Source organism: Salmo salar, chromosome 07, assembly GCF_965601325.2.
Source record: "Salmo salar chromosome 07, fSalSal1, whole genome shotgun sequence".
NCBI classification, from domain to species: Eukaryota; Metazoa; Chordata; class Actinopteri; order Salmoniformes; family Salmonidae; genus Salmo; species Salmo salar.
In genome coordinates, this window is record NC_138297.1 from 41,187,088 (window position 1) to 41,211,794 (window position 24,707).

The 24,707-nt window shown below is 46.6% G+C and overlaps 1 protein-coding gene across 1 annotated transcript in view; it reads right to left on the reverse strand.

Annotated features, from left to right (window-relative positions):
* The window catches only part of LOC106609150 (SLIT-ROBO Rho GTPase-activating protein 1), a 29,675-nt gene extending 5,628 nt beyond the window's left edge, over positions 1–24,047 (reverse strand). Inside the window, exons 1-16 of the mRNA XM_082977630.1 lie at positions 23,433–24,047; positions 5,750–5,945; positions 5,517–5,571; positions 5,281–5,388; positions 3,911–3,973; positions 3,066–3,257; positions 2,798–2,926; positions 2,423–2,644; positions 2,177–2,278; positions 1,406–1,603; positions 1,189–1,273; positions 833–860; positions 669–702; positions 520–580; positions 296–373; positions 78–212 (exon numbers count right to left, since the gene is read on the reverse strand). Coding sequence (XP_082833756.1) covers positions 78–212; positions 296–373; positions 520–580; positions 669–702; positions 833–860; positions 1,189–1,273; positions 1,406–1,603; positions 2,177–2,278; positions 2,423–2,644; positions 2,798–2,926; positions 3,066–3,257; positions 3,911–3,973; positions 5,281–5,388; positions 5,517–5,571; positions 5,750–5,945; positions 23,433–23,499 — 1,753 coding nt within the window. The 5' untranslated portion in view covers positions 23,500–24,047. The remainder of the gene's footprint in view (positions 1–77; positions 213–295; positions 374–519; positions 581–668; positions 703–832; positions 861–1,188; positions 1,274–1,405; positions 1,604–2,176; positions 2,279–2,422; positions 2,645–2,797; positions 2,927–3,065; positions 3,258–3,910; positions 3,974–5,280; positions 5,389–5,516; positions 5,572–5,749; positions 5,946–23,432) is intronic.
* Between the last annotated feature and the right edge of the window lie 660 nt (positions 24,048–24,707).

A 24,707-nucleotide genomic window follows, 5' to 3' on the forward strand; every position in this document is an offset into this window, starting at 1 on the left:
ACACAAAAAAACACCACTCCCCCCTGTCCTCCTGTCCAGCCACCTCCCACACCATAGAGGAAGGAAGTGCTACTCACGGACACAGGAAAGTAGGTCGTTGAACCTTTCCTTGGGAAAGAGGGGGTTCTCCAGCCCCCGGAAGTAGAGCTTCAGCACACCGGCCACCGAGTTGATGTCATGGTTATTCTCCTCGTCAATCAGGGGGTCGTTACCTTGGCAACAGAGACAGACATGGTTAGTTTCCTTTCCCCTGACCTGGGAGCACAAGTGTGATGACCTCACAGTGACCTCTCACCTCTTTCAAATGAGTTCTTGATGTCGTTGACCTCCACCTGCGACCCCGACACACGGAATATGCCCTGGTGCTGAAGACCTGAAGGAGATGGGAGGCGGTTATGAGTGTCTAATCATGTGTCAGTACACATCAGAGGAACTTGAAAAGGACTTGGCTCCTAACCCCTAGCCCCCAAATAGGCTAAGGGGAGGATCCACCATGTTGTTTTCAACAGAAGGACTCACCATGGAGGTTGATGTAGCGGATGCAGCTCTCCACCAGCAGAGGAATGGCTTTAGTCGAGTCCTAAAAAAACACATCCGGGCAATTAAGCAGCCACCAGAGACCAACCACACACAGACACAAGCAGCGGGAGGAACAGTGGAAACATTACCTGGTGATTGCTATGGGAGTTCTTTCGTCCACGGCTAGGAGAGAAACAGAGACAACAGTGACTCGGTTTTAATTTGCAGAGCTCAAAGACGAGAGGTGAGACAATTTAAAATATAGAAACGGATAAAACAGAGCTTCAGTCAATAACATGCTTAAGAGCTATACCTGGTGGTCAGCGTGTCTGCTATATACCCTGGAGAGACATGAAAGACACAGGCAGACAGAGAGAGGGCAGTTTTTTTTTTATTGTCAGACAGGGAGGGCATTAGCACGTAAGGCATATTTCTCAGCCATAAAAGAGGCAGTGAGAGAGATAGCAGTTACAAAAAGATAGCCTTGTTTGACCATCCTGATATCGCAAGCTCACATTCTGTTTCACTACACGGATTCAAGTGAAACAAAACGAGAGCCCAGCGTGGATCAGGCTAACAAAGAGAAAGAAAGAAAGAGAGAGAGAGAAAGAAAGAGGGTAGACCGCAAGAAAGAATCGAGAAAGCAAGATAGAGCGTGGGGTCTCTTACCCTCGGCCATGGCTTTCTTCAGCAGGTCGTGCTTGGCCTGTAGTTTGGAGATCAGATTACTGCCCTCCAGATACTCACGGAACTTCTGTGGACCACAGTCAGAAGAACATACAGCGTTTATTAACTGTACATCTACCTAACTGTCGACATCAACTAGCCTGTGTGTGTGTGTGTGTGTGTGTGTGTGTGTGTGTGTGTCTCTGAGTGCGTGTCTCACCGTGAAGTAGAAGAGCTCAGTCTCCTGTTGGTTGGCACGGCGCTTGGCGAGGCTAGGTTTGTTTAGGTAGCCGTCCGACACGCTGGACTTGACCGACTCTGAAGAGGGGCTGTGGGTGAAACTCTGGGAAACGTCATAGTCATCCAGCACTGTCATGTCCTGAAGGGTGGTGAGAGTGGCCCCCGATGTCTTCTTCACCTGCGGGTAGGGGAAATAGAGTTAGACCAAAGTAGTCGCTCACAGATTGTGTGGTGTATGTGTGTGTTCATGTACTTGTGGATATGAGGTTTGAGCGAGTGTGTGTCTTAAATCTGTACGGTGCAGGTGGTGTGTGAGAGTGTTTATTTGTGTATGGTAATTACGGTGTGTGTGTGTGTGTGTGTGCTGAGACATGCAGATGCAGCTCATTACTCCAGTCTTCATCAGCACTTCTGTGCCCTTCAGGGTTAGATAACAGCTGCCCTCCCATTCCACAGCAATCCATATACATACTGCTCAACCGTAATACACACTCTAAAAACACACTATAAATAACCCAAAAAAGCTCTAGCTTCAGGGAACGAAAATGGTTTATTTGTAAGTCTACATCGGGCACAAAATCAATCCAACCCGACCTCCCTCTCCTTCGTCCCACAGCATGTGGTCTGAGAGTCAACCAAACTACAACACAGCACACTGGAAAACTGTATATGTCTGGTCTCACCTCTCCAGCAAAGCACACTGGGAAACTGAAGTACATATGACTGTGTGATAAATGTGTGTGTGTCTCACCTCCTCGTTCTCGATCTTCAGGGTAGAGAGGCGTGACTGGAGCTGCTGCAGCCTAGATGTGAGCTCTGCCTGCACCTGTGGCTGGGCAGCTATCTGGGTCACCTGACAGGAAACAGGAACAACACACAGCATGACCGGGCGCCTACCTGGGCAGGGGGGGGGGGGGGGGGGGGGGGGTGTCACTGTGTGCGCGTACGTCTGTGTGTGAATCCGTGCTTGTGTGTTTTTGCACTTCTGCGCACTCACGGGGTCCCCCATGTGGGGCTGGAAGCTGAAGCGTGGCGGGGGGCAGAAGGCGGTGGGGTAGAGGCCCAGCAGGCGCTGTCTGTCTCGGGCAGGATCCAGGCCCTCTACGGCCCCCTCCAGTACCTCCAACCCTGTCCGCCTGGAGGCCTCCAGACTCAGCTCTGCAGACAGGTAGGTCTTCAACGCACGACTCAGACTGGAATGGTACCCCAGGTCACAACACTGAGGGAGGGAGGGAGGAGATGGTAATGTGTTAGAGAACGACACACCTAACACTTTTTGTCAACACTGCTTAGGTAATAGTGAAATCTACTGAATCGGCGGGGGGGGGGGGGGTGTGTGTGTGTGTGTGTGTGTGTGTGTGTGTGTACTCACGTCTATGATATCGGGCAGGTCGTGGATGTAGTATTTGAACACGGAGGAGTTGGTGGCCTCCATCGTCAGAAGGTACTCGTTCCTGGCCTTCAGAGACTTCAGCTTGTTCTCAGAGTACTTAGCCTTCCTCTGGAGAGAGAGCGACAGAGAGAGGGAAAGAGTGGGAGCAGAGAGCGAGAGAGAAGGGTGAGGAGAAAATAAAAGTTAGAGACTTACATTTTTTTATGAACGCAGGAAAGGAGAGGTTGTCCCTCAAGGGTCTCTGTACCTTCTCCCTCATCTTCTCCATCTTGCGGGCGGCGTTGCGTCTCTGGTGGCGTTCCTCTATACGCATGCCGAATAGCGGCTCCACCCCCCCGCCAGGCCCCACTTTGCCAACCCCCACCTGACGTTCGGCATCCCTCAGCTTGGTTTCCGCGTTCAGCGTCTCCCCATGGTACATGTGGTATGTCTTCATCACCTAGCAACCACAGCCCACAATGCATCCATCTGTCAACAACTCTGCCCAGGCAAATCATTTGGGTCGTGTTCAGAAGGCACTAATGGACGGAAAGGTTTTGACATGGAAAGCAGAAAGAATGCTCCTCATTGAACGAGTCCAGGTAGTACCTCCTCCGTTTGAAAGTGTTTTCTCCTGTTTCGTGCCTACTGAACATGACCTTACTGCTCATACCACAGTCACCTATAGAAATGCACCTGACAAATGTTGCCCACCGTTGACAGTTGCACCCACCCTAAACCTCCCTTCACCCTGTGAGGTTAGGAACAGACCTGTCCCCTCTAAGTTCTTGCTAGCTCATGTGCTTATTTATTTACACCAGAAGCTTTTAAGGCTGCCAAGCCTTCACTTAACTAAGCTTAACGCTCAGCAACTTTCCTTTGCAGCATTTTACTGAAATTACAAGAATTGGTAGAGCACAGAAAAAGTTACTCATTCCTCAAAGTTCACGTTGCAATGTTTAAAATGAAAGTGTGTCCGTTTTTGATGACGTGTTGTTTAAGAACAGGAAAAGTGACAGTAAAAAAAAAAGCTTTCAACTCCCTAAAGTTATATGTTTAATGGAGACTGTCTGTGTGTGTGTGTGTGTGGCAGTTATAGATGATGTCACTTACGGTGTAGAGTTCATTCAGGAGCTTCATCAAGTCCTCCTGCAGCTGAAAGGTGATCTCTTTACTCTGAGAGAGGAGGGAGGGGAGAGGAGGGGAGCAGAGTGGGTAGACGAGAGAGAGGGGGTATGGAGGAAGAGAGAGAGGAGGAGAGAGATATTTCATCAACACAGTGGAGAAGGGAGGTCATCACTGCAAATGAGAAACGTTTCATAATCCGATAAAGAGGGCATATGAATAAATAAATACATCCACAAACGGATGAATCCATAAATAAAACATATAGTGGCAGGAGCCGGGCTGTAGCTCCTAGCTCCTGTGTGTGTGTGTGTCTGAGTCCTCATGTATTAAACAGCTCCTTCCAGTTTGGGAGTTTGACTTATAGCATTCTGTACAGCATTAATATTGCATTAAGCCAAATGACTCTAAAATCCCAGAATGGATGAATCCCATTCCACTAGCCTTCTCACTGTGAGGCGGACCAGCTGAGCCGGTCACCATGGACACCAGGCTGTCAGAAACTCAGCGTTGTCATGGTCACCAGCCGGTGTCATCCTCGGCTCACTCACAGTGACTGACAAGTGTCATCTGTGTGCTAGAGCTTCATACAGGGGCGAAACTTTCACTAGAGATGGGGGACGGGTGGGGGGCAGCAACCAGTTTTATCATTGGAATGATATACAAAACAAGGCAAGGATGTGCTTTAGGACCATGCGGACGCCTCCAAGCGGTTGGGTAGGCAGTTGAGTGTTTATCCGACTGTAAAAAAAAAAAAAAGTAAATAAAAAAAATTATATATATAATTTTTTTTAAAATAAATAACTTTGTCCCCCCACTTTTAATATCCAAGTTGCGCCCCTGGCTTCATAAGCAGTTATAACACAGTTACGAAGCCTCTTTGTCTAGGTGTACTGTATGTATCTACAAGCTAGCAGGTCTCTCAGCACTTTAGCTCTCATTAATAAAACAGGAGCCACAGAGATATGAATAATGAACATGATGAGCTGAACTCGGAAGGGGTGTGTGTGTTTAACTTGTTCTACAGTACTCGGAGGCAGGCTTCTCTAAAAATACACGGGGGGAAATGTGGACCTTCTGTACTTTTGATTAAAACCCATCAGGTTAATTCTTTGTGGCTCCTTTTATAGCTCCCTCTCAAACCAAGAGGCTTCTGGGAAAATACACAGGAGGAAATATGAGCCTTTACTTTTCCTTAGAAAACATTAACTCTTCTGGTCCTCTTCTTGCTCCCTCTCATACTAACAGACTTGTCATCGAAGCTATTAAACCCTCTATTCCCTTGGGAAAGTCATCTTTGAACGCTGACCCCTGATGATCTGTGACACGTGCATGAGAAGAGGCTGTGATTGGCTCACTCTTTTGAGCAGGCGGGCGGAGTCGTCGCTGATGTGCGTGAGGCGGGTGATGACGTTGTTCAGGTAGAGGTCACTGAGTGTGGCGTGGTCCTTACTCTCCCTTCTCACCTGAAGAGCGAGATTATTCAGGCAATGTAAGCACATGATCTCAGGCAACTTTTTAATGAAGAGAACCAACATGTCAGCAATATGTGCCTTCAGGATGGAGCACACATGCAAACAAACAGATTCATTACCTGGTTCAGCAGCAGGTACCAGCAGTTAACTGGAGACAGCAAGTTCTGGTCCTTTCTGTAGGAGAGAGAAAGATCGGGGAGGTTGTACTCAAATCAACACAAACATAAAGCCACTGTTTACACATAAACCCATATGAGCTATGCACACACAAATAAGCAGTTTGCACACACACACACACACACACACACACACACACACACACACACACACACACACACACACGTCCTCTTACTTGTACTGCTGGTGGTCCTTGGTGCTGCGTGTCTTGGCCATGAACCTCTCGGCTAGTTTCTCCAGGTTCCTGGAGTACTCCGTCTCGATCTCAGCCTTCTTCCTGAAGAAGTCCTGCAGGTCCTGCAGCAGCTGCACCCTCATCTCTGTCTGCTGTTCCAAACACCGCTGCTGCTCCACCAGCTGGGCACGCACATCTACACACAGATACACTTATAATCAGATATATACTGTATACACACACATGATACACACAATCAGCGATACATACACATACGATTATGGAAATACACACCACACACACTCAGAGACATACTGTAAACACAATCAGACATGTTTACACACTTCCCTGCACTGACATGGACACAGAAATACATGCACACACCCTAAACCAGACCTCCACAGACAAACACAATTATTTAGTTACACAGACACCTCTAGTAATACACACTCACTAACAGATGCAGACATAACACCTTTGCAGAGTACTGGCCCATATACTAATGAATTGATTTCATATTGTGTTTTTCACCAGGTCTCAAAGCCCTTTACAGATGACGGGAACACCGCTCTTCATCACCCACTAATGTGTAGCTAGGCACCCACCTGGGTGATGCACATGGCAGCCATTTTGCGTTAGAACACATGCTCACTAGATAATCCACTATCACAGTGGGGAACGTGCATGTCTCTGCACACTTACGTGCATGCGTGTGCAAACACACACACACACACACACACACACACACACACACAAACACGAGAGCATGCGTGACTGGAAATCAGATTCTTCAGGCTAAAGGCCATGACATTATTCTATTGGGATCTTTATGAAGCATATCTGCGCATGCACACCAGTGTGTGTGTGTGTGTGTCAATGTCGATGCGGCAGATATGAGCTCTGTCTTCACCTTCTTCGTCACATGGTTCACACACAGTGTGTGGTTGCCAAGACAACAGGTAGTGAAGTGGAGAGGGTCCCCTGGAGATTGGTGTGTCTGCGTGTCCATGTGTGTGTAAGAGAGACCGTGTGAAAGGGAGAGACCAAGATAAGGAGAGAGGAAGAAAATGAGGAAGGGAGAAATATAGAATGTATGTGTGTGTGAGAGAGAGAGGGAGTGGAAGAGGTGGGGGGGTTATCGTTGTGTATTCTCTGCCAGTCCTCTCCTTCCTGTGTCAGATACAGTTGAAGTCGGAAGTTTACATACACCTTAGCCAAATACATTTAAACTCAGTTTTTCACAATTCCTGACATTTAATCCTAGTAAAAATTCCCTGTCTTTGGTCAGTTAGAAACATTCTTAAAATAAAGTGGTGATCCTATGTCAGAAAAATAGTAGAGAGAATTATTTCTTTCAGCTTTTATTTCTTTCATCACATTCCCGTGAGTCAGAAGTTTACATACACTCAGTTAGTATTTGGTAGCACTGCCTTTAAATTGTTTAACTTGGGTCAAATGTTTAGGGTTGCCTTCCACAAGCTTCCCACAATAAGTTGGGTGAATTTTGGCCCATTCCTCTTGACAGAGCTGGTGTAACTGAGTCAGGTTTGTAGGCCTCTTTGCTCACACATGCCTTTTCAGTTCTGCCCAAAAATGTCTATAGGATTGAGGTCAGGGCTTTGTGATGGCCACTCCAATACCTTGACTTTGTTGTCCTTAAGCCATTTTGCCACAACTTTGGAAGTATGCTTGGGGTCATTGTCCATTTGGAAGTCCCATTTGCGACCAAGCTTTAAAACTTCCTGACTGAGGTCTTGAGATGTTGCTTCAATATATCCACATAATTTTCCTCGCTCATGATGCCATCTATTTTGTGAAGTGCACCAGTCCCTCCTGCAGCAAAGCACCCCCACAACATGATGCTGCCACCCCGTGTTTCACGATTGGGATGGTGTTCTTCGGCTTGCAAGCGTCTCCCTTTTTCCTCCAAACATAAAGATGGTCATTATGGCCAAACAGATCTATTTTTGTTTCATCAGACCAAAGGACATTTCTCCAAAAAGTACGATCTTTGTCCCTATGTGCAGTTGCAAACCGTAGTCTGGCTTTTTTATGGCGGTTTTGGAGCAGTGGCTTCTTCCTTGCTGAGCAGCCTTTCAGGTTACGTCAATATAGGACTAATTTTACTGTGGATATAGATACTTTTGTACCCGTTTCCTCCAGCATCTTCACAAGGTCCTTTGCTGTTGTTCTGGGATTGATTTGCACTTTTCGCACCAAAGTATGTTCATCTCCAGGAGACAGAATGCATCTCCTTCCTGAGCGGTATGACGGCTGCGTGGTCCCATGGTGTTTATACTTGCATACTATTGTTTGTACAGATGAACGTGGTACCTTCAGGGGTTTGGACTTGTGGAGGCCTACCATTTTTTTCCCCTGAGGTCTTGGCTGATTTCTTTTGATTTTCCTATGATGTCAAGCAAAGAGGCACTGTGTTTGAAGGTAGGCTTTGAAATACATCCACAGGTACACCTCCAATTGACTCAAATGATGTCAATTAGCCTATCAGAAGCTTCTAAAGCCATGACATAATTTTCTGGAATTGTCCAAGCTGTTTAAAGGCACAGTCAACTTAGTGTGTGTAAACTTCTGACCCACTGGAATTGTGATACAGCGAATTATAAGTGAAATAATCTGTCTGTAAACTATTGTTGGAAAAATTGCTTGTGTCATGCACAAAGTATATGTCCTAACCGACTTGCCAAAACTATAGTTTGTTAACAAGACATTTGTGGAGTGGTTGAAAAACGAGTTTTAATGACTACAACCTCAGTGTATGTAAACTTCTGACTTCAACTGTAGATCCCTCGCTCTGAAACAGCACAACCACTGAAGTGTGCACTGCCATGCTGACTGTGGGATTGGTGTGTGTGTGTGTGTATATTTAATGTGTGTGTGTGTGTGTGTGTGTGTGTGTGTGTGTGTGTGTGTGTGTGTGTGTGTATAATGTGTGCGTGTTCTTTTGTTATTGTGGGCAAAGGATGCGGTCCAAGATGACTCCTTAGAGACAGCCGCTCTATGAGAGAGATGGAGGGAGGGAGGGAGAGAGGGATTTGTATTTATTTTATTTAACCCTTATTTAACTAGGAAAGTCAGTTAAGAACAAATTGTAATTTGCTGAACAGGAAGAGGAAGCTCATCCTGGCTCATTTCCATGACAAACAGGTCCAAGGACACAAGGGCAGACACACACACACATAAGTGTTGGCATTGGCCACCAATTTCTTCCTTCAGTCTCACAACCACACACTGCTGTGAGTGCTCTCTCTCATCTCTCCTTCTTTGCTTCCTCCATCTCTTCCCTCCTCCCTCTCTCCTTCCATTCCCTTCGTTCTCTCCCTCCTTCCCTCCCAGGCATGCAGATGTGGGGTCAGTAATCACACACATGCAGACACAGGCAAAAAAAGAGCTGCTTGCAGAAGAGCTCACTTTCATAGGGCCCCCCTCCTTCTCTCTCTCTCTTCCACTCCCCTTCCTCTCTCCCCTTCCCTCTTTTGCACTTATCATTCAGGCTTATATGATCCAAGCCATCACTTGATGTTACCAAACATAAAAAAAAATGCCTCATATCTTTGCACACAGAGACCGACAGCCAGACATTAGCACTGTGAAATACATAGAGGTCAGAATACCTGGGTATACCTGGGCTTCAGATCAACACTCAACACTCACTGTGACATCATCACGTGAGTAGAACAGCCCCCCTCATAAACACAGTTGCCCCTGACCAATCACAGGATGGGGAGGGAAGGCAGACTGCAAATCCACATAGCGACAATTCAGATACATACATGTACCTCCGCTAAAACGGGAGAGAGCAGCAGCAAAGCGGTGCTGTATCTTTAAGTGGTCATTGTAATGCAGGGCATCCCCAAGTGTGTTTTGGCCAGCTGCCAGACTGGGATGGGCGCACACACACGCGCACACTCTCTCTCTCTGGTGCTCTCATTAAATCTAATCACTCAAATTCACTGTGTCGATGTCGATTCAGTGTGTGTGTGTGTCTCTACACCAGGCGGTGTCAGAGGAAGGCCCTAAAAATTGTCAAAGACCCCAGCCACCCCAGTCATAGACGGTACCGGAGTGCCAAGTCTAGGACAAAAAGGCTTCTCAACAGTTTTGCCCCCAAGCCATAAGACTCCTGAACAGGTAATCAAATGGCTACCTGGACTATTTGCATTGTGTGCCCCCCCCCACACAACTCCTCTTTTACGCTGCTGCTACTCTCTGTTTATCATCAAATCAAATTTTATTGGTCACATACACATGGTTAACAGATGTTAGTGCGAGTGTAGCGAAATCTTGTGCTTCTAGTTTCGACCATGCAGTAATATCTAACACGTAAACTAACAATTTCACAACAACTACCTTTTACACACAAGTACAAAGGATTGAATAAGAATATGTACAGTGGGGGAAAAAAGTATTTGATCCCCTGCTGATTTTGTACGTTTGCCTACTGACAAAGAAAGGATCAGTCTATAATTTTAATGGTAGGTTTATTTGAACTGTGAGAGACAGAATAACAACAAAAATATCCAGAAAAACGCATGTCAAAATTGTTATAAATTGATTTGCATTTTAATGAGGGAAATAAGCATTTGACCCCCTCTCAATCAGAAAGATTTCTGGCTCCCAGGTGTCTTTTATACAGGTAATGAGCTGAGATTAAGAGTGTGCTCCTAAAGGGAGTGCTCCTAATTGCTGCTTGTTACCTGTAAAAAAAAAATACACCTGTCCACAGAAGCAAATCAGATTCCAAACTCTCCACCATGGCCAAGACCAAAGAGCTCTCCAAGGATGTCAGGGACAGGATTGTAGACCTACACAAGGCTGGAATGGGCTACAAGACCATCGCCAAGCAGCTTGGTGAGAAGGTGACAACATTTGGTGCGATTATTTGCAAATGGAAGAAACACAAAAGAACTGTCAATATCCCTCGGCCTGGGGCTCCATGCAAGATCTCACCTCGTGGAGTTGCAATGATCATGAGAACGGTGAGGAATCAGCCCAGAACTACACGGGAGGATCTTGTCAATGATCTCAAGGCAGCTGGGACCATAGTCACCAAGAAAACAATTGGTAACACACTATGCCTTGAAGGACTGAAATCTTGAAGCGCCCGCAAGGTCCCCGTGCTCAAGAATACATATACATGCCCGTCTGAAGTGTGCCAATGAACATCTGAATGACTCCGAGGACAACTGGTGAAAGTGTTGTGGTCAGATGAGACCAAAATGGAGCTCTTTGGCATCAACTCAACTCGCCGTGTTTGGAGGAGGAGGAATGCTGCCTATGACCCCAAGAACATCATCTCCACTGTCAAACATGGAGGTGGAAACATTATCCTTTGAGGGTGTTTTTCTGCTAAAGGGATAGGACAACTTCACCGCATCAAAGGAACGATGGACGAGGCCATGTACCGTCAAATCTTGGGTGAGAACCTCCTTCCCTCAGCCAGGGCATTGAAAATGGATCGTGGATGGGTATTCCAGCATGACAATGACCCAAAACACACGGCCAAGGCAACAAAGGAGTGGCTCAAGAAGAAGCACATTAAGGTCCTGGAGTGGCCTAGCTAGTCTCCAGACCTTAATCCCATAGAAAATCTGTGAAGAAAGCTGAAGGTTCGAGTTGCCGAACGTCAGCCTCAAAACCTTAATGACTTGGAGAAGATCTGCAAAGAGGAGTAGGACAAAATCCCTCCTGAGATGTGTGCAAACCTGGTGGCCAACTACAAGAAACATCTGACCTCTGATTGCCAACAAGGGTTTTGCCACCAAGTACTAAGTCATGTTTTGCAGAGGGGTCAAATACTTATTTCCCTCATTAAAATGCAAATCATTTTATAACATTTTTGACATGCGTTTTTTTTCTGGATTTTTGTTGTTGTTATTCTGTCTCTCACAGTTCAAATAAACCTACTATTAAAATTAGACTGATCATTTCTTTGTAAGTGGGCAAACGTACAAAATCAGCAGGGGATCAAATACTTTTTCCCCCAATGAACATATAAATATATGGATGAGCGATGGCCGAACGGCATAGGCAAGATGCAGTAGATGGTATAGAGTACAGTATATACATATGAGTTGAGGAATGTAGGGTATGTAAACATTATATAAAGTGGCATTGTTTAAAGTGACTAGTGATACATTTATTACATCAAATGTTTTATTATTAAAGTGGCTAGCAGTCTGATGACCTTGAGATAGAAGCTCTTTTTCAGTCTCTCGGTCCCAGCTTTGATGCACCTGTACTGACCTCGCCTTCTGGATGATAGCAGGGTGAACAGGCAGTGGCTCGGGTGGTTGTTGTCCTTGATGATCTTTTTGACCTTCCTGTGACATCAGGTGGTGTAGGTGTCATGGAGGGCAGGTAGTTTGCCCCCGGTGATGCGTTGTGCAGACCGCACCACCCTCTGGAGAGCCTTTCGGTTGTGGGCGGAGCAGTTGCCGTACCAGGCTGTGATACAGCCCAACAGGATGCTCTCGATTGTGCATCTGTAAAAGTTTGTGAGTGTTTTTGGTGACGAGTCAAATTTCTTCAGCCTCCTGAGGTTGAAGAGGCGCTGTTGCGCCTTCTTCACCACACTGTCTGTGTGGGTGGACCATTTCAGTTTGTCTGTGATGTGTACGCCCAGGAACTTAAAACTTCCCACCTTCTCCACTACTGTCCCGTCGATGTGGATAGGGGGGTGCTCCCTCTGCTGTTTCCTGAAGTCCACGATCATCTTCTTTGTTTTGTTGACGTTGAGTGTGAGGTTATTTTCCTGACACCACACTCCGAGGGCCCTCACCTCCTCCCTGTAGGCCGTCTCGTCATTGTTGGTAATCAAGCCTACCACTGTAGTGTCGTCTGCAAACTTGATGATTGAGTTGGAGGCGTGTGTGGCCACGCAGTCATGGGTGAACAGGAAGCACAGGAGTTGGCTGAGAATCAGCGGGGTGGAGATGTTTCCTACCCTCACCACCTGGGGGCGTCCTGTCAGAAAGTCCAGGACCGTGTTGCACAGGGTGGGGTCGAGACCCAGGGTCTCGAGCTTAATGACGAGTTTGGAGGGTACTATGGTGTTAAATGCTGAGCTGTAGTCGATGAGCAGCATTCTTACATAGATATTCCTCTTATTCAGATGGGTTAGGGCAGTGTGATTGCGATTGCGTCGTCTGTGGATCTATTGGGGCAGTAAGCAAATTGGAGTGGGTCTAGGGTGTCAGGTAGGGTGGAGGTGATATGATCCTTGACTAGTCTCTCAAAGCACTTCATGATCATGGAAGTGAGTGCTACGGGGCGATAGTCGTTTAGCTCAGATACCTTAGCTTTCTTGAGAATAGGAATAATGGTGGCCCTCTTGAAACATGTGGGAACAGCAGACTGGGATAGGGATTGATTGAATATGTCCGTAAACACACCAGCCAGCTGGTCTGCGCATGCTCTGAGGATGCGGATGCCGTCTGGGCCTGCAGCCTTGCAAGGGTTAACACGTTTAAATGTTTTACTCACGTTGGCTGCGGTGAAGGAGAGCCCGCAGGTTTTGGTAGCGGGCCGTGTCGGTGGCACTGTATTGTCCTCAAAGCAAGCAAAGAAGTTGTTTCGTTTGTCTGGGAGCAAGACATCGAGGTCCGCGACGGGGCTGATTTTCTTTTTGTAGTCCGTGATTGACTGTAGACCTTGCGTGATCGAAGCAATCTTGAAGCGTGGAATCAGATTGGTCGGACCAGCGTTGAACAGACCTGAGCACGGGCGTTTCCTGTTTGAGTTTCTGTCTATAGGCTGGGAGCAACAAAATGGAGTCGTGGTCAGATTTGCCTAAGGAATGGGCGAGGGGCTTTGTATGCGTCGCAGAAGTTAGAGTAACAATGATCCAGCATTTTGCCAGCCCGGGTCGTGCATTCGATACGCTGATAAAATTTAGGGAGCCTTGTTTTCAGATTAGCCTTGTTAAAATCCCCAGCTACAGTAAATGTAGCCTCAGGATATGTGGTTTCCAGTTTACATAGAGTCCAATGAAGTTCTTTCAGGGCAGTCGAGGTGTCTACTTGGGGGGGATATACACGACTGAGATTATAATAAATTATAATCTCCTGGTAGATAATGCGGTCGGCATTTGATTGTAAGGAATTCTAGGTCAGGTGAACAAAAGGACTTGAGTTCCTGTATGTTGTTATGATCACACCACGACTCGTTAATCATAAGGCATACACCCCCGCCCTTCTTCTTACTAGAGAGATGTTAGTTTCTGTCGGCGCGATGCGTGAAGAAACCAGGTGGCTATACCAACTCTGATAACGTATCCTGAGTGAGCCATGTTTCCGTGAAATAGAGAATGTTACAATCTCGGATGTCTCTCTGGAAGGCAACCCTTGCTCGGATTTCGTCTACCTTGTTGTCAAGAGATTGGACATTGGCGAGTAGTATACTCGGGAGCGGTGGGCGATGTGCCCGTCAACGGAGCCTGACCAGAAGACCGCTCCATCTGCGGCGCCGTTGTTTTGGGTCGCCTGCTGGGATCCGATCCATTGTCCTGGGTGGTGGACCAAACAGAGGATCCACTTCGGGAAAGTCGTATTCCTGGTCATAATGTTGGTAAGTTGATGTTGCTCTTATATCCAATAGTTCCTCCCGGCTATATGTAATAAGACTTAAGATTTCATGGGGTAACAGTGTAAGAAATTATACATAAAAAAACAAAATGCTGCTTAGTTTCCAAAGAACGCGAAGCGGCCATCTCTGTTGGCGCCGGATACACTCGTATATGCATAGTCACTTTAACTATACATTCATGTACATACTACCTCAATTGGCCCGACCAACAAGTGCCCCCGCACATTGGCTAACCGGGCTATCTGCATTGTGTCCCACCACCCACCAACGCCTCTTTTACACTACTGCTACTCTCTGTTTATCATATATGCATAGTCACTTTAACCATATCTACATGTACATACTACCTCAAATCAGCCCGACTAACCGGTACTGTTGTTTTTCACTGTCTTTTTACTGTTGTTTATATTTCTTTACTTACCTTTTGTTCACCTAATACCTTTTTTGCACTGTTGGTTAGAGCCTGTAAGTAAGCATTTCACTGTAAGGTTGTATTCCTGTTGTTGTTCGGCGCACGTGACAAATAAACTTTGATTTGATTTGATTTGTGTGCCCAGGGAAGAGCCTGTGCATTCAGAGTTCATCAGTGACAAAAAGAGCACAGCAGGAGGGAGATGAGTAGACGCAAGGAAGAAATTCTCTTCTATGAACTCTTGAGTTCCACTCAGCAATGTGTGTCTGTGTGTGCATGGCTGAGCTGAGGATGTATTCGTGACCTTTCCTGATCAGAATACACACACACACACGTCATGCCATTTCAGTCCAAACTCTCTAACCGTCATCTCCATTTCCTCCTTTCTCTTTGATATCAACCTGCAGGGACATCACGCTTTTTCACAACAATGTGGAGTTCTTTCCTGTGAAAAGTGAAAGCCATTTCCTTTTCTGAGATAAGTGATCATGAAGGCACTGCAGGTGATAAAGTCAGAATATGTTTTATGTGCTCTGTGGTGCTGTGAGAGAGCATGTGAGGGCGAGAGAGTAAGAGAGTTCATCCCACACAGCCCTACAACATGCCCATGTAATTATGATGGGTGTAGAGCCATGTTCAGTGTATGTGGCCTGGCAACCATCTTGGTTGGAATATCCTACTGTTCTGTGTGCAGTCCTCAGTATAATAATAATAATAATAATAACAACAAATTACTTTTGTATAGTGTTTTTCATAGAAGCTCAAAGCACTTCAAAAGCAAAAAACAAACAAGCAATATATAATTTCAGGTCAACCGATAGAGGCCAAGTCTTTGAAAGCTGCATCCTACGAAGATGGTGAGTGTCAGTTCATGGGTGAATGGAGAGAGCTGGTCAGAGGGTGGTGGATGATTGTTATGGAGTCCGCTGATGATCTTGTAGAGGGCGTCTTACACTTGGACCTGAATGGCGCCGGAGGAGATTTTACGGGCTCTTAACCAATTGTGCATTTGTTCGCATTATTTGCAACTTATTTTGAACATAATGTTTCTGCCACCATCTCTTATGACCGAGAAGAGCTTCTGAATATCAGGACAGCGATTACTCACCTTGTTCTGGACGAAGATTTTTTCTTTAACGATTCGGACGTGAAGGATTTACTTCAGACACCCGACAAGGCCCACATCCCCGTCATTCGCAGGAGAAAGAGACATCGGGGACATAGGTCGGGGTGCTTTGTAAGGATCCGATAGCAAGTGGGTGATCTGCCTCTACCATCAGTCCTATTAGCTAACGTACAATTATTGTATAACAAAATAGACAGCTACGATCATGAATATCCTACCAACGGGACATTAAAAACTGTAATATCTTATGTTTTACTGAGTCGTGGCTGAACAACGACAATGATAAAATACAGCTGGCGGGGTTTACGCTGCATCGGCAAGATAGAACTATTGCCTCCGGTAAGACAAGGGGTGGAGGTCTGTGTATATTTGTAAACAACAGCTGGTGCACGAAATCTAATATTAAGGAAGTCTCGAGGTTTTGCTCGCCTGAGGTAGAGTATCTCATGATAAGCTGTAGACCACACTATTTACCAAGAGAGTTGGTATATTTTTCATAGCTGTCTATTTACCACCACAAACCGATACTGGCACAAAGTCCGCCCTCAATGAGCTGTATAAGGCCATAAGCAAACAACAGGAAAATGCTCATCCAGAGGCAGTGCTCCTAGTAGCCGGGGACTTTAACGCAGGGAAAATTAAATTAGTTTTACCTAATTTCTACCAGCATCTTAAATGTGCAACCAGAGAGAAAAAAAACTCTAGGGCACCTTTACTCCACCCACAGAGACACACACACAAAGCTCTCCCTCACCCTCCATTTGGCAAATCTGAACATAATTCTGTCCTCCTGATTCCTGCTTACAAGCAAAAACTAAAGCAGGAAGCACAAGTGACTCGGTCAATAGAAGAAGTGGTCAGATGATGCAGATGCTAAGCTACAGGACTGTTTTGCTAGCACAGACTGGAATATGTTCCGGGATTCTTCTGATGGCAATGACCACATCAGTCACTGGCTTCATCAATAAGTGTAACGATGATGTTGTCCCCACAGTGACCGTACGTACATACCCCAACCAGAAGCCATGGATTACAGGCAACATCCGCACTGAGTTTAACGGTAGAGCTGCCACTTTCAAGGAGCAGGACTCTAACCCGATCGCTTATAAGAAATCCCGCTATGCCATGAGACAAACCATCAAACAGGCAAAGCGTCAATACAGCACTAAGATTGAATCATACTACATCGGCTCCAACGCTCGTCGGATGTGGCAGGGCTTGCAAACAACTGTATTACAGACTACAAAGGGAAGTGCAGCCGCAAGCTGCCCAGTGACACATGCCAACCAGACAAGCTAAATTACTTCTATGCTCGCTTCGAGGCAAGCAACACTGAAGTATGCATGAGAGCATCAGCTGTTCCGGATGACTATGTGATCGCGCTCTCCATAGCCGATGTGAATAAGACCTTTAAAAACAGGTCAACATTCACAAGGCCGCAGGGCTAGACGGATTACCAGGATGTGTACTCCGAGCATACGCTGACCAACTGGCAAGTGTCTTCACTGACATTTTCAACCTGTCCCTGACTGAGTCTGTAATACCAACATGTTTCAAGCAGACCACCATAGTCCCTGTGCTCAAGAACACTAAGGTAACCTGCCTAAATGACGACCGACCCGTAGCATTCACGTCTGTAGCCATGAAGTGCTTTGAAAGGCTGGTCATGGCTCACATCAACACCATTATCCCAGAAACCCTAGACCCACTCAAATTTGCACACCGGCCCAAGAGATGATGCACTCCACACTGCCCATTCCCACCTGGACAAAAGGAACACCTACGTGAGAAAGCTATTCATTGACTACAGCTCAGCGTTCAACACCATAGTTCCTTCAAAGCTCTTCACTAAGCTAAAGACCCTGGGACTAAACACCTCCCTCTGCAACTGGATCCTGGACTTCCTGACGGACGCCCCCAGGTGGTAAGGGTAGGTATCAACACATCTGTGACGCTGATCCTCAACACGTGGCCCCCTCAGAGGTGTCCGTGCTCAGTCCCCTCCCTCCCGCTTTGAGGATAATACAGTGCCACCGTTGCGGCCCACTTACAAGGACTGTGCCACCCCCCCTCCTTCTCCATGGCCGATGTGAGTAAGACACTTAAAACGTGTTAATCCTTGCAAGGCTGCTAGCCCAGATGGTATCCCTAGTCGCGTCCTCAGCGCATGCGCAGACCAGCTGGCTGGTGTGTTTACGGACATATTTAATCGCTCCCTATCCTAGTCTGCTGTCTCCACATTCTTCAAGATGGCCACCATTTTTCTTGTACCCAAGAAGGCAAAGACAACTGAACTAAATGTCTACCGCCCTGTAGCACTCACTTCTGTCATCATGAAGTGCTTTGAGAGGCTGGGCAAGGATCATATCACCACCTTACCGGCCACCCTAGACCCACTTCAGTTTGCATACCATCCCAACAGGTCCACAGACGATGCATTCGCCATCACACTGCACACTGCCCTATCCAATCTGGACAAGAGGAATACTTTTGTAAGAATGCTGTTCATTGACTAGAGCTCAGCATTCAACACCATAGTACCCTCCAAGCTGGAGGCCCTGGGTCTCAACCCCGCCCTGTGCAATTGGGTCCTGGACTGTGATGGGCCGCCACCGGTGGTGAAGGTAGGAAACAACATCTCTACTTCGCTGACCCTCAACACTGGGGCCCCACAAGGGTGCGTGCTCAGCCCCCTCCTGTACTCCCTGTTCACCCACGACAGCGTGGCCATGCACGCCTCCAACGCAATCATCAAGTTTGCAGATGACACAACAGTAGTGGGCTTGATTACCAACAACGATGAGACAGCCTACAGGAAAGAGGTGATGGCACTCGGAGTGTAGTGTCAGGAAAACAACCTCTCACTCAATGTCAACAAAACAAAGGAGATGATCGTGGACTTCAGGAAACAGCAGAGGGAGCACCCCTCTATCCACATCGAAGGGACAGCAGTGGAGAAGGTGGTAAGTTAATCCACAGCATACACATCACAGACAAACTGAAATGGTCCACCCACACAGACACTGTGGTGAAGAAGGCGCAACAGCTCCTCTTCAACCTAAGGAGGCTGAAGAAATTTGGCTCGTCACCCAAAACCCTGACAAACCTTTACAGATACACAATCGAGAGCATCCTGTCGGGCTGTATCACAGCCTGGTATGGGAACTGCACTGCCCTCAACTGCAAGGCTCTCCAGAGGGTGGTGTGGTCTGCACAACGCACCACCGGGGTCAAACTACCTGCCCTCCATGACACCTACAGCACCCGATGTCACAGGCTGGCCAAAAAGATCATCAAGGACAACCACCACCCGAGCCACTGCCTGTGCACCCCGCTACCATCCAGAAGGAAAGGTCAGTACAGGTGCATCAAAGCTGGGACCGAGACAGAAAAACAGCTTCTATCTCAAGGACATCAGACTGCTAAACAGCAATCACTAACTCAGAGAGGCTGCTGCCTACATTGAGACCCAAATCACTGGCCACTTTAATAAATGGATCACTAGTCACCTTAAATAATGCCACTTTAATAATGTTTTCATATTTAACATTACTCATATCATATGTAAACTCAGCAAAAAAAGAAACGTCCTCTCACTGTCAACTGCATTTATTTTTAGCAAACTTAACGTGTAAATATTTGTATGAACATAACAAGACTCAACAACTGAGAGATAACTGAACAAAGACATAAACTGAACAAGTTCCACAGACATGTGACTAACAGAAATTGAATAATGTGTCCCTGAACAAAGGGGGGAGGGTCAAAATCAAAAGTAACAGTCAGTATCTGGTGTGGCCACCAGCTGCATTAAGTTCTGCAGTTCATCTCCTCCTGAGACATTACTCCACACTTCCACCAAGGCACCTGCAAGTTCCAGGACATTTCTGGGGGGAATGGCCCTAGATCTCACCCTCCGATCCAACAGGTCCCAGACGTGCTCAATGGGATTGAGATCCGGGCTCTTTGCTGGCCATGGCAGAACACTGACATTCCTGTCTTGCAGGAAATCACGCAGGATCAGCCTGCAGGAAGGGTACCACATGAGGGAGGAGGATGTCTTCCCTGTAACGCACAGCATTGAGATTGCCTGCAATGACATCAAGCTCAGTTCGATGATGCTGTGACACACCACCCCAGACCATGATGGACCCTCCACCTCCAAATCGATCCCACTCTAGAGTACAGGCCTCAGTGTAATGCTTATTCCTTTGACGATAAATGCGAATCCAACCATCACCCCTAGTGAAACAAAACCGCGACTCGTCAGTGAAGAGCACTTTTTGCCAGTCCTGTCTGGCCCAGTGACGGTTAGTTTGTGCCCATAGGCGACGTTGTTGCCGGTGATGTCTGGTGAGGACCTGCCTTACAACAGGCCTACAAGCCCTCAGTCCAGCCTTTCTCAGCCTATTGGGGACAGTCTGCACTGATGGAGGGATTATGCGTTCCTGGTGTATCTCGGGCAGTTGTTGTTGCCATCCTGTACCTGTCCCGCAGGTGTGATGTTCGGATGTACCGATCCTATGCAGGTGTTGTTACATGTGGTCTCAAATCAAATCAAAGTTTATTTGTCACGTGCACCAAATACAACAGGTGTAGACCTTACAGTGAAATGCTTACTTACAGGCTCTAACCAATACTACAAAAAAGGTATTAGGTGAACAATAGGTAAGTAAAGAAATAAAAACAGTAAAAAGACAGTGAAAAACAGTAGCGAGGCTATATACAATAGCGAGGCTATAAAAGTAGCGAGGCTACATACAGACACCGGTTAGTCAGGCTAATTGAGGTAGTATGTACATGTAGATATGGTTAAAGTGACTATGCATATATGATGAACAGAGAGTAGCAGTAGCATAAAGAGGGGTTGGCGGGTGGTGGGTGGCAGGTGGAGAGACACAAAGCAGATCAGCTGTCCGTCCTGTCTCCCTGTAGCGCTGTCTTAGGCGTCTCACAGTACGGACATTGCAATTTATTGTCCTGGCCACATCTGCAGTCCTCATGCGTCCTTGCAGCATGCCTATGGCACGTTCGCGCAGATGAGCAGGGACCCTGGGCATATTTCTTTTGGTGTTTTTCAGAGTCAGTAGAAAGGCCTCTTTAGTGTCCTAAGTTTTCATAACTGTGACCTTAATTGCCTACCGTCTGTAAGCTGTTAGTGTCTAAACGACCGTTCCACAGGTGCATGTTCATTAATTGTTTATGGTTCATTGAACAAGCATGGGAAACAGTGTTTAAACCCTTTAAAAAGAAGATCTGTGAAGTTATTTTGATTTTTACGAATTATCTTTGAAAGACAGGGTCCTGAAAAAGGGACGTTTCTTTTTTTGCTGAGTTTATATACTGTATTTTATACCATCTATTGCACCTTGCCTATGCCGCTCGGCCATCGCTAATCCATATATTTATATGTACATATTCTTATTTAGATTTGTGTGTATTAGGTAGTTGTTGGGGAATTGTTAGATTACTTGTTAGTTATTACTGCACTGTCAGAACTAGAAGCACAAGCATTTCGCTATACTCGCATTAACATCTACTAAGCATGTGTATGTGACCAATAAAATTATTTGATTTACTCCCTATTCACCCATGACTGCATTGCCAGGCACGACTCCAACACCATCATTAAGTTTTTCCCGACGACACAACAGTGGTAGGCCTGATCACTGACAACAATGAAACAGCCTATAGAGAGGAGGTCAGAGAACTGGCCGTGTGGTTCCAGGATAACAACCTCGCCCTCAACGTGATCAAGACAAAGATGATTGCTGACTACAGGAAAAGGAGGACCGAACACACCCCCATTCTCATCTACGGGACTGTAGTGGTGCAGGTTAAGAGCTTCAAGTTCCTTGGTGTCCACATCACCATCAAACTATCATGGTCCAAACACACCAAGACAGTCGTGAAGAGGTCACAACAAAGCCTATTCCTCAGGAGACTGAAAAGATTTGGCATGGCTCCTCAGATCCTCAAAATGTTCTACAGCTGCACCATCGAGAGCATCCTGCATCTCCGCCTGGTATGGCAACTGCTCGGCCTCCGACCGCAAGGTACTACAGAGGGTAGTGCGTACTGACCAGTATATCACTTGGGCCGTGTGGCTGAAGTCTTTAACAATTTTTGGGGCCTTCCTTTGACACTGCCAAGTATAGAGGTCCTGGATGGCAGGAAGATTGTCTTGGTGTGTTTGGACCATGATAGTTTGATGGTGATGTGGACACCAACTCTACTTACATGTACATATTACCTCAATTACCTCGACTAACCTGTGCCCCCACACATTGACTTTGTACCGGTACCCCCTGTATAAAGCCTCGCTATGGTTATTTTACTGCTGCTCTTTAACTGTTATTTTTACTTAAAACTTATTTTTTCTTAAAACTGCATTGTTGTTAAGGGCTTGTAAGTAAGCATTTCACTGTAAGGTCTACACCTGTTGTACTCAGCGTATGTGACAAATAACATTTCATTTGATTATAGCCACTGCACTTCTCCCCTTCCACTCTGTGTAACACAGTGTAGGATGCTGATGCCTCAGCAGCTCTGGGCGCCAGAACGCTCACCACACAAAGTAGTCAGCCAGGTCACCCGTGATACAAGTCTGTATTCAACATCCATCCATGACTGAGGATGTATTTAGTTCAGTGCTATTGTAAGACGTGACATTTAACAGAATCAGTCTCACGTGGAACACCTGTACAGTCAGTCAGTGCTCTCCCCAGATGCCCCCCTCATTTCATACCGTACCACAGGACATCATGGTGGGGAGGGGGGCAGTTCCATAGTTACAGCACTGAGTGGAGGTCCGACTGTCACAGTAACCATAACAAGCCTCTCTCCTTGGGGACATCAGTGGGGTTGACGAGATGATGAAACCTACGCCGTGTCCCACTCCCACCATACGCAGAGTGCAGTGCTCATTATATACAGTTTGTCAGACACACCCGGGGGAGCCCGCTGCAGTCACAGCCTCTGAAGTAAACCAATACATGCAAACCAACAGTGGAACAGAACCAACACCACAGACAGAGAAAGACAGACAGAGCTCCCAGCTATGTCAAATACCCACTACTACTCCACTCTATACCCAGCTACCACTCCACTCTATACCCACTACTACTCCACTCTATACCCACTGACTAGTGTAACCTACTACTGGCAAACAGCCTGACTTCCACATGGCTGAGAATGATCAAGGGCGCTGCAGAATCCCCCCCCTCTCTCCTCTCCCCCTCAGGCACCTTACAGCACTCAGGATGAACCCAGAAATACTGATGTATCATACTGAGGTGTCATCCCCACTACACATCCATTTTCCAAACAAGCCATGTTTGAGAGGCGGTAGATCAGACATAATAGGCAGGTGTAGTGTATATGGACAGGTGTGTTTGTGTGTGTGTATATGAATGTGCCTATGAGAGAGGGGGGGTGTATAAACATGAGGGTGTGTATGAGGGGTGTATATGTGTGCGTACATATCGGTGTGCATGTGCGCGGGTTCGCGTTAGTGATAATTGTTTTTTAGAAAAGCATACCTTTCACCTGGCTCTCATACTCTGCAATTATCTCCTTGTCCTTCTTGCTCCTGACCAGGTTCGACATGTCGGCGCACTAACGATGGTCAATCAGATAACGGTCCAAATATTGATTATTCCGTTCCACCGCGCGTCCACGATGCCCGAGGCACTATCGCAAACCACAGGTTACATACTAGAGAATAGATCCACTCACTGCCGCAACAACAGAATGTATTATTCCTCTTCAAGGGATGGCAGATAAAACGCTCAATCATCCAGAATCACCCTTTCCATAGATCCACCCGTGACCGCCTGAGCCATGCTACGGGTTCTCTGTGAGCTGTCAACTGGGAAGCAGGTAGTAACAATTTCCCATTAGCGAGCTCAATGAGCGCGGCAGAAGCCTACACACACTGGGCTGCGGTAAGAGAGTGGTGCACGCCCACTAGGTAATCCAGCGGAACACTGACGCGCCCCTGGTCTCTCTCGTTCGCCGGAGTTCCTCCTGTACAAGTCTCTCCCGGGGTGTTTGCGTGAGTGTGTGTACAATATGTGTCTGTGACCTAACCCTGTAGTAACCTTTCACACAAACTATGAGCTAAGCTACACTGCATGCTGCTCAATGCCATGGGAAAGGGTGGGGCTCGGGGGCGTGTACCCAGAGATGATTGACAGTTAAGCCTACGGCGACCACTTCAGCCTTGTTCACATTGGCAATTTGAAGTGACTCAAATCTTTTATTTTTTTTTCGATTCGAGTCTTATTTTTTCTGCAGCCTGAACAGACAAGAAGCACATGGAATCAGATGTTTTATTTAACCAGGCAAGTCAATTAAGAACAAATTCTTATTTACAATGACAGCCTACCAAAAGGCCTCCTGAGGGGACGTTAAAAAGAAATTAAAATAGGACAAAAACACATCACGACAAGAGAGACAACACTACATAAAGAGACCTAATACAACATAGCATGGCAGTAACACATAACACAGCACGGTAGCAACACAACATGGCAGCAGCACAAAACAGGGTACAAATATTATTGATCACAGACAACAGCAAGAAGGTAGAGACAACAATACATTACGCAAAGCAGCCACAACTGTCACTAAGTGTGTCCATGATTGACTCTTTGAACGAAGAGATTGAGATAAAACTGTCCACTTTGAGTGTTTGTTGCAGCTCGAGATCCCTACTGGACTCCCGACGTTGTGGGGGTCGGCTCCAATACCTTGTGGACTGGGAGGTTGTACGGCCCAGAGGAACGCCGTTGCGTTCCGGTGGATGACATTCT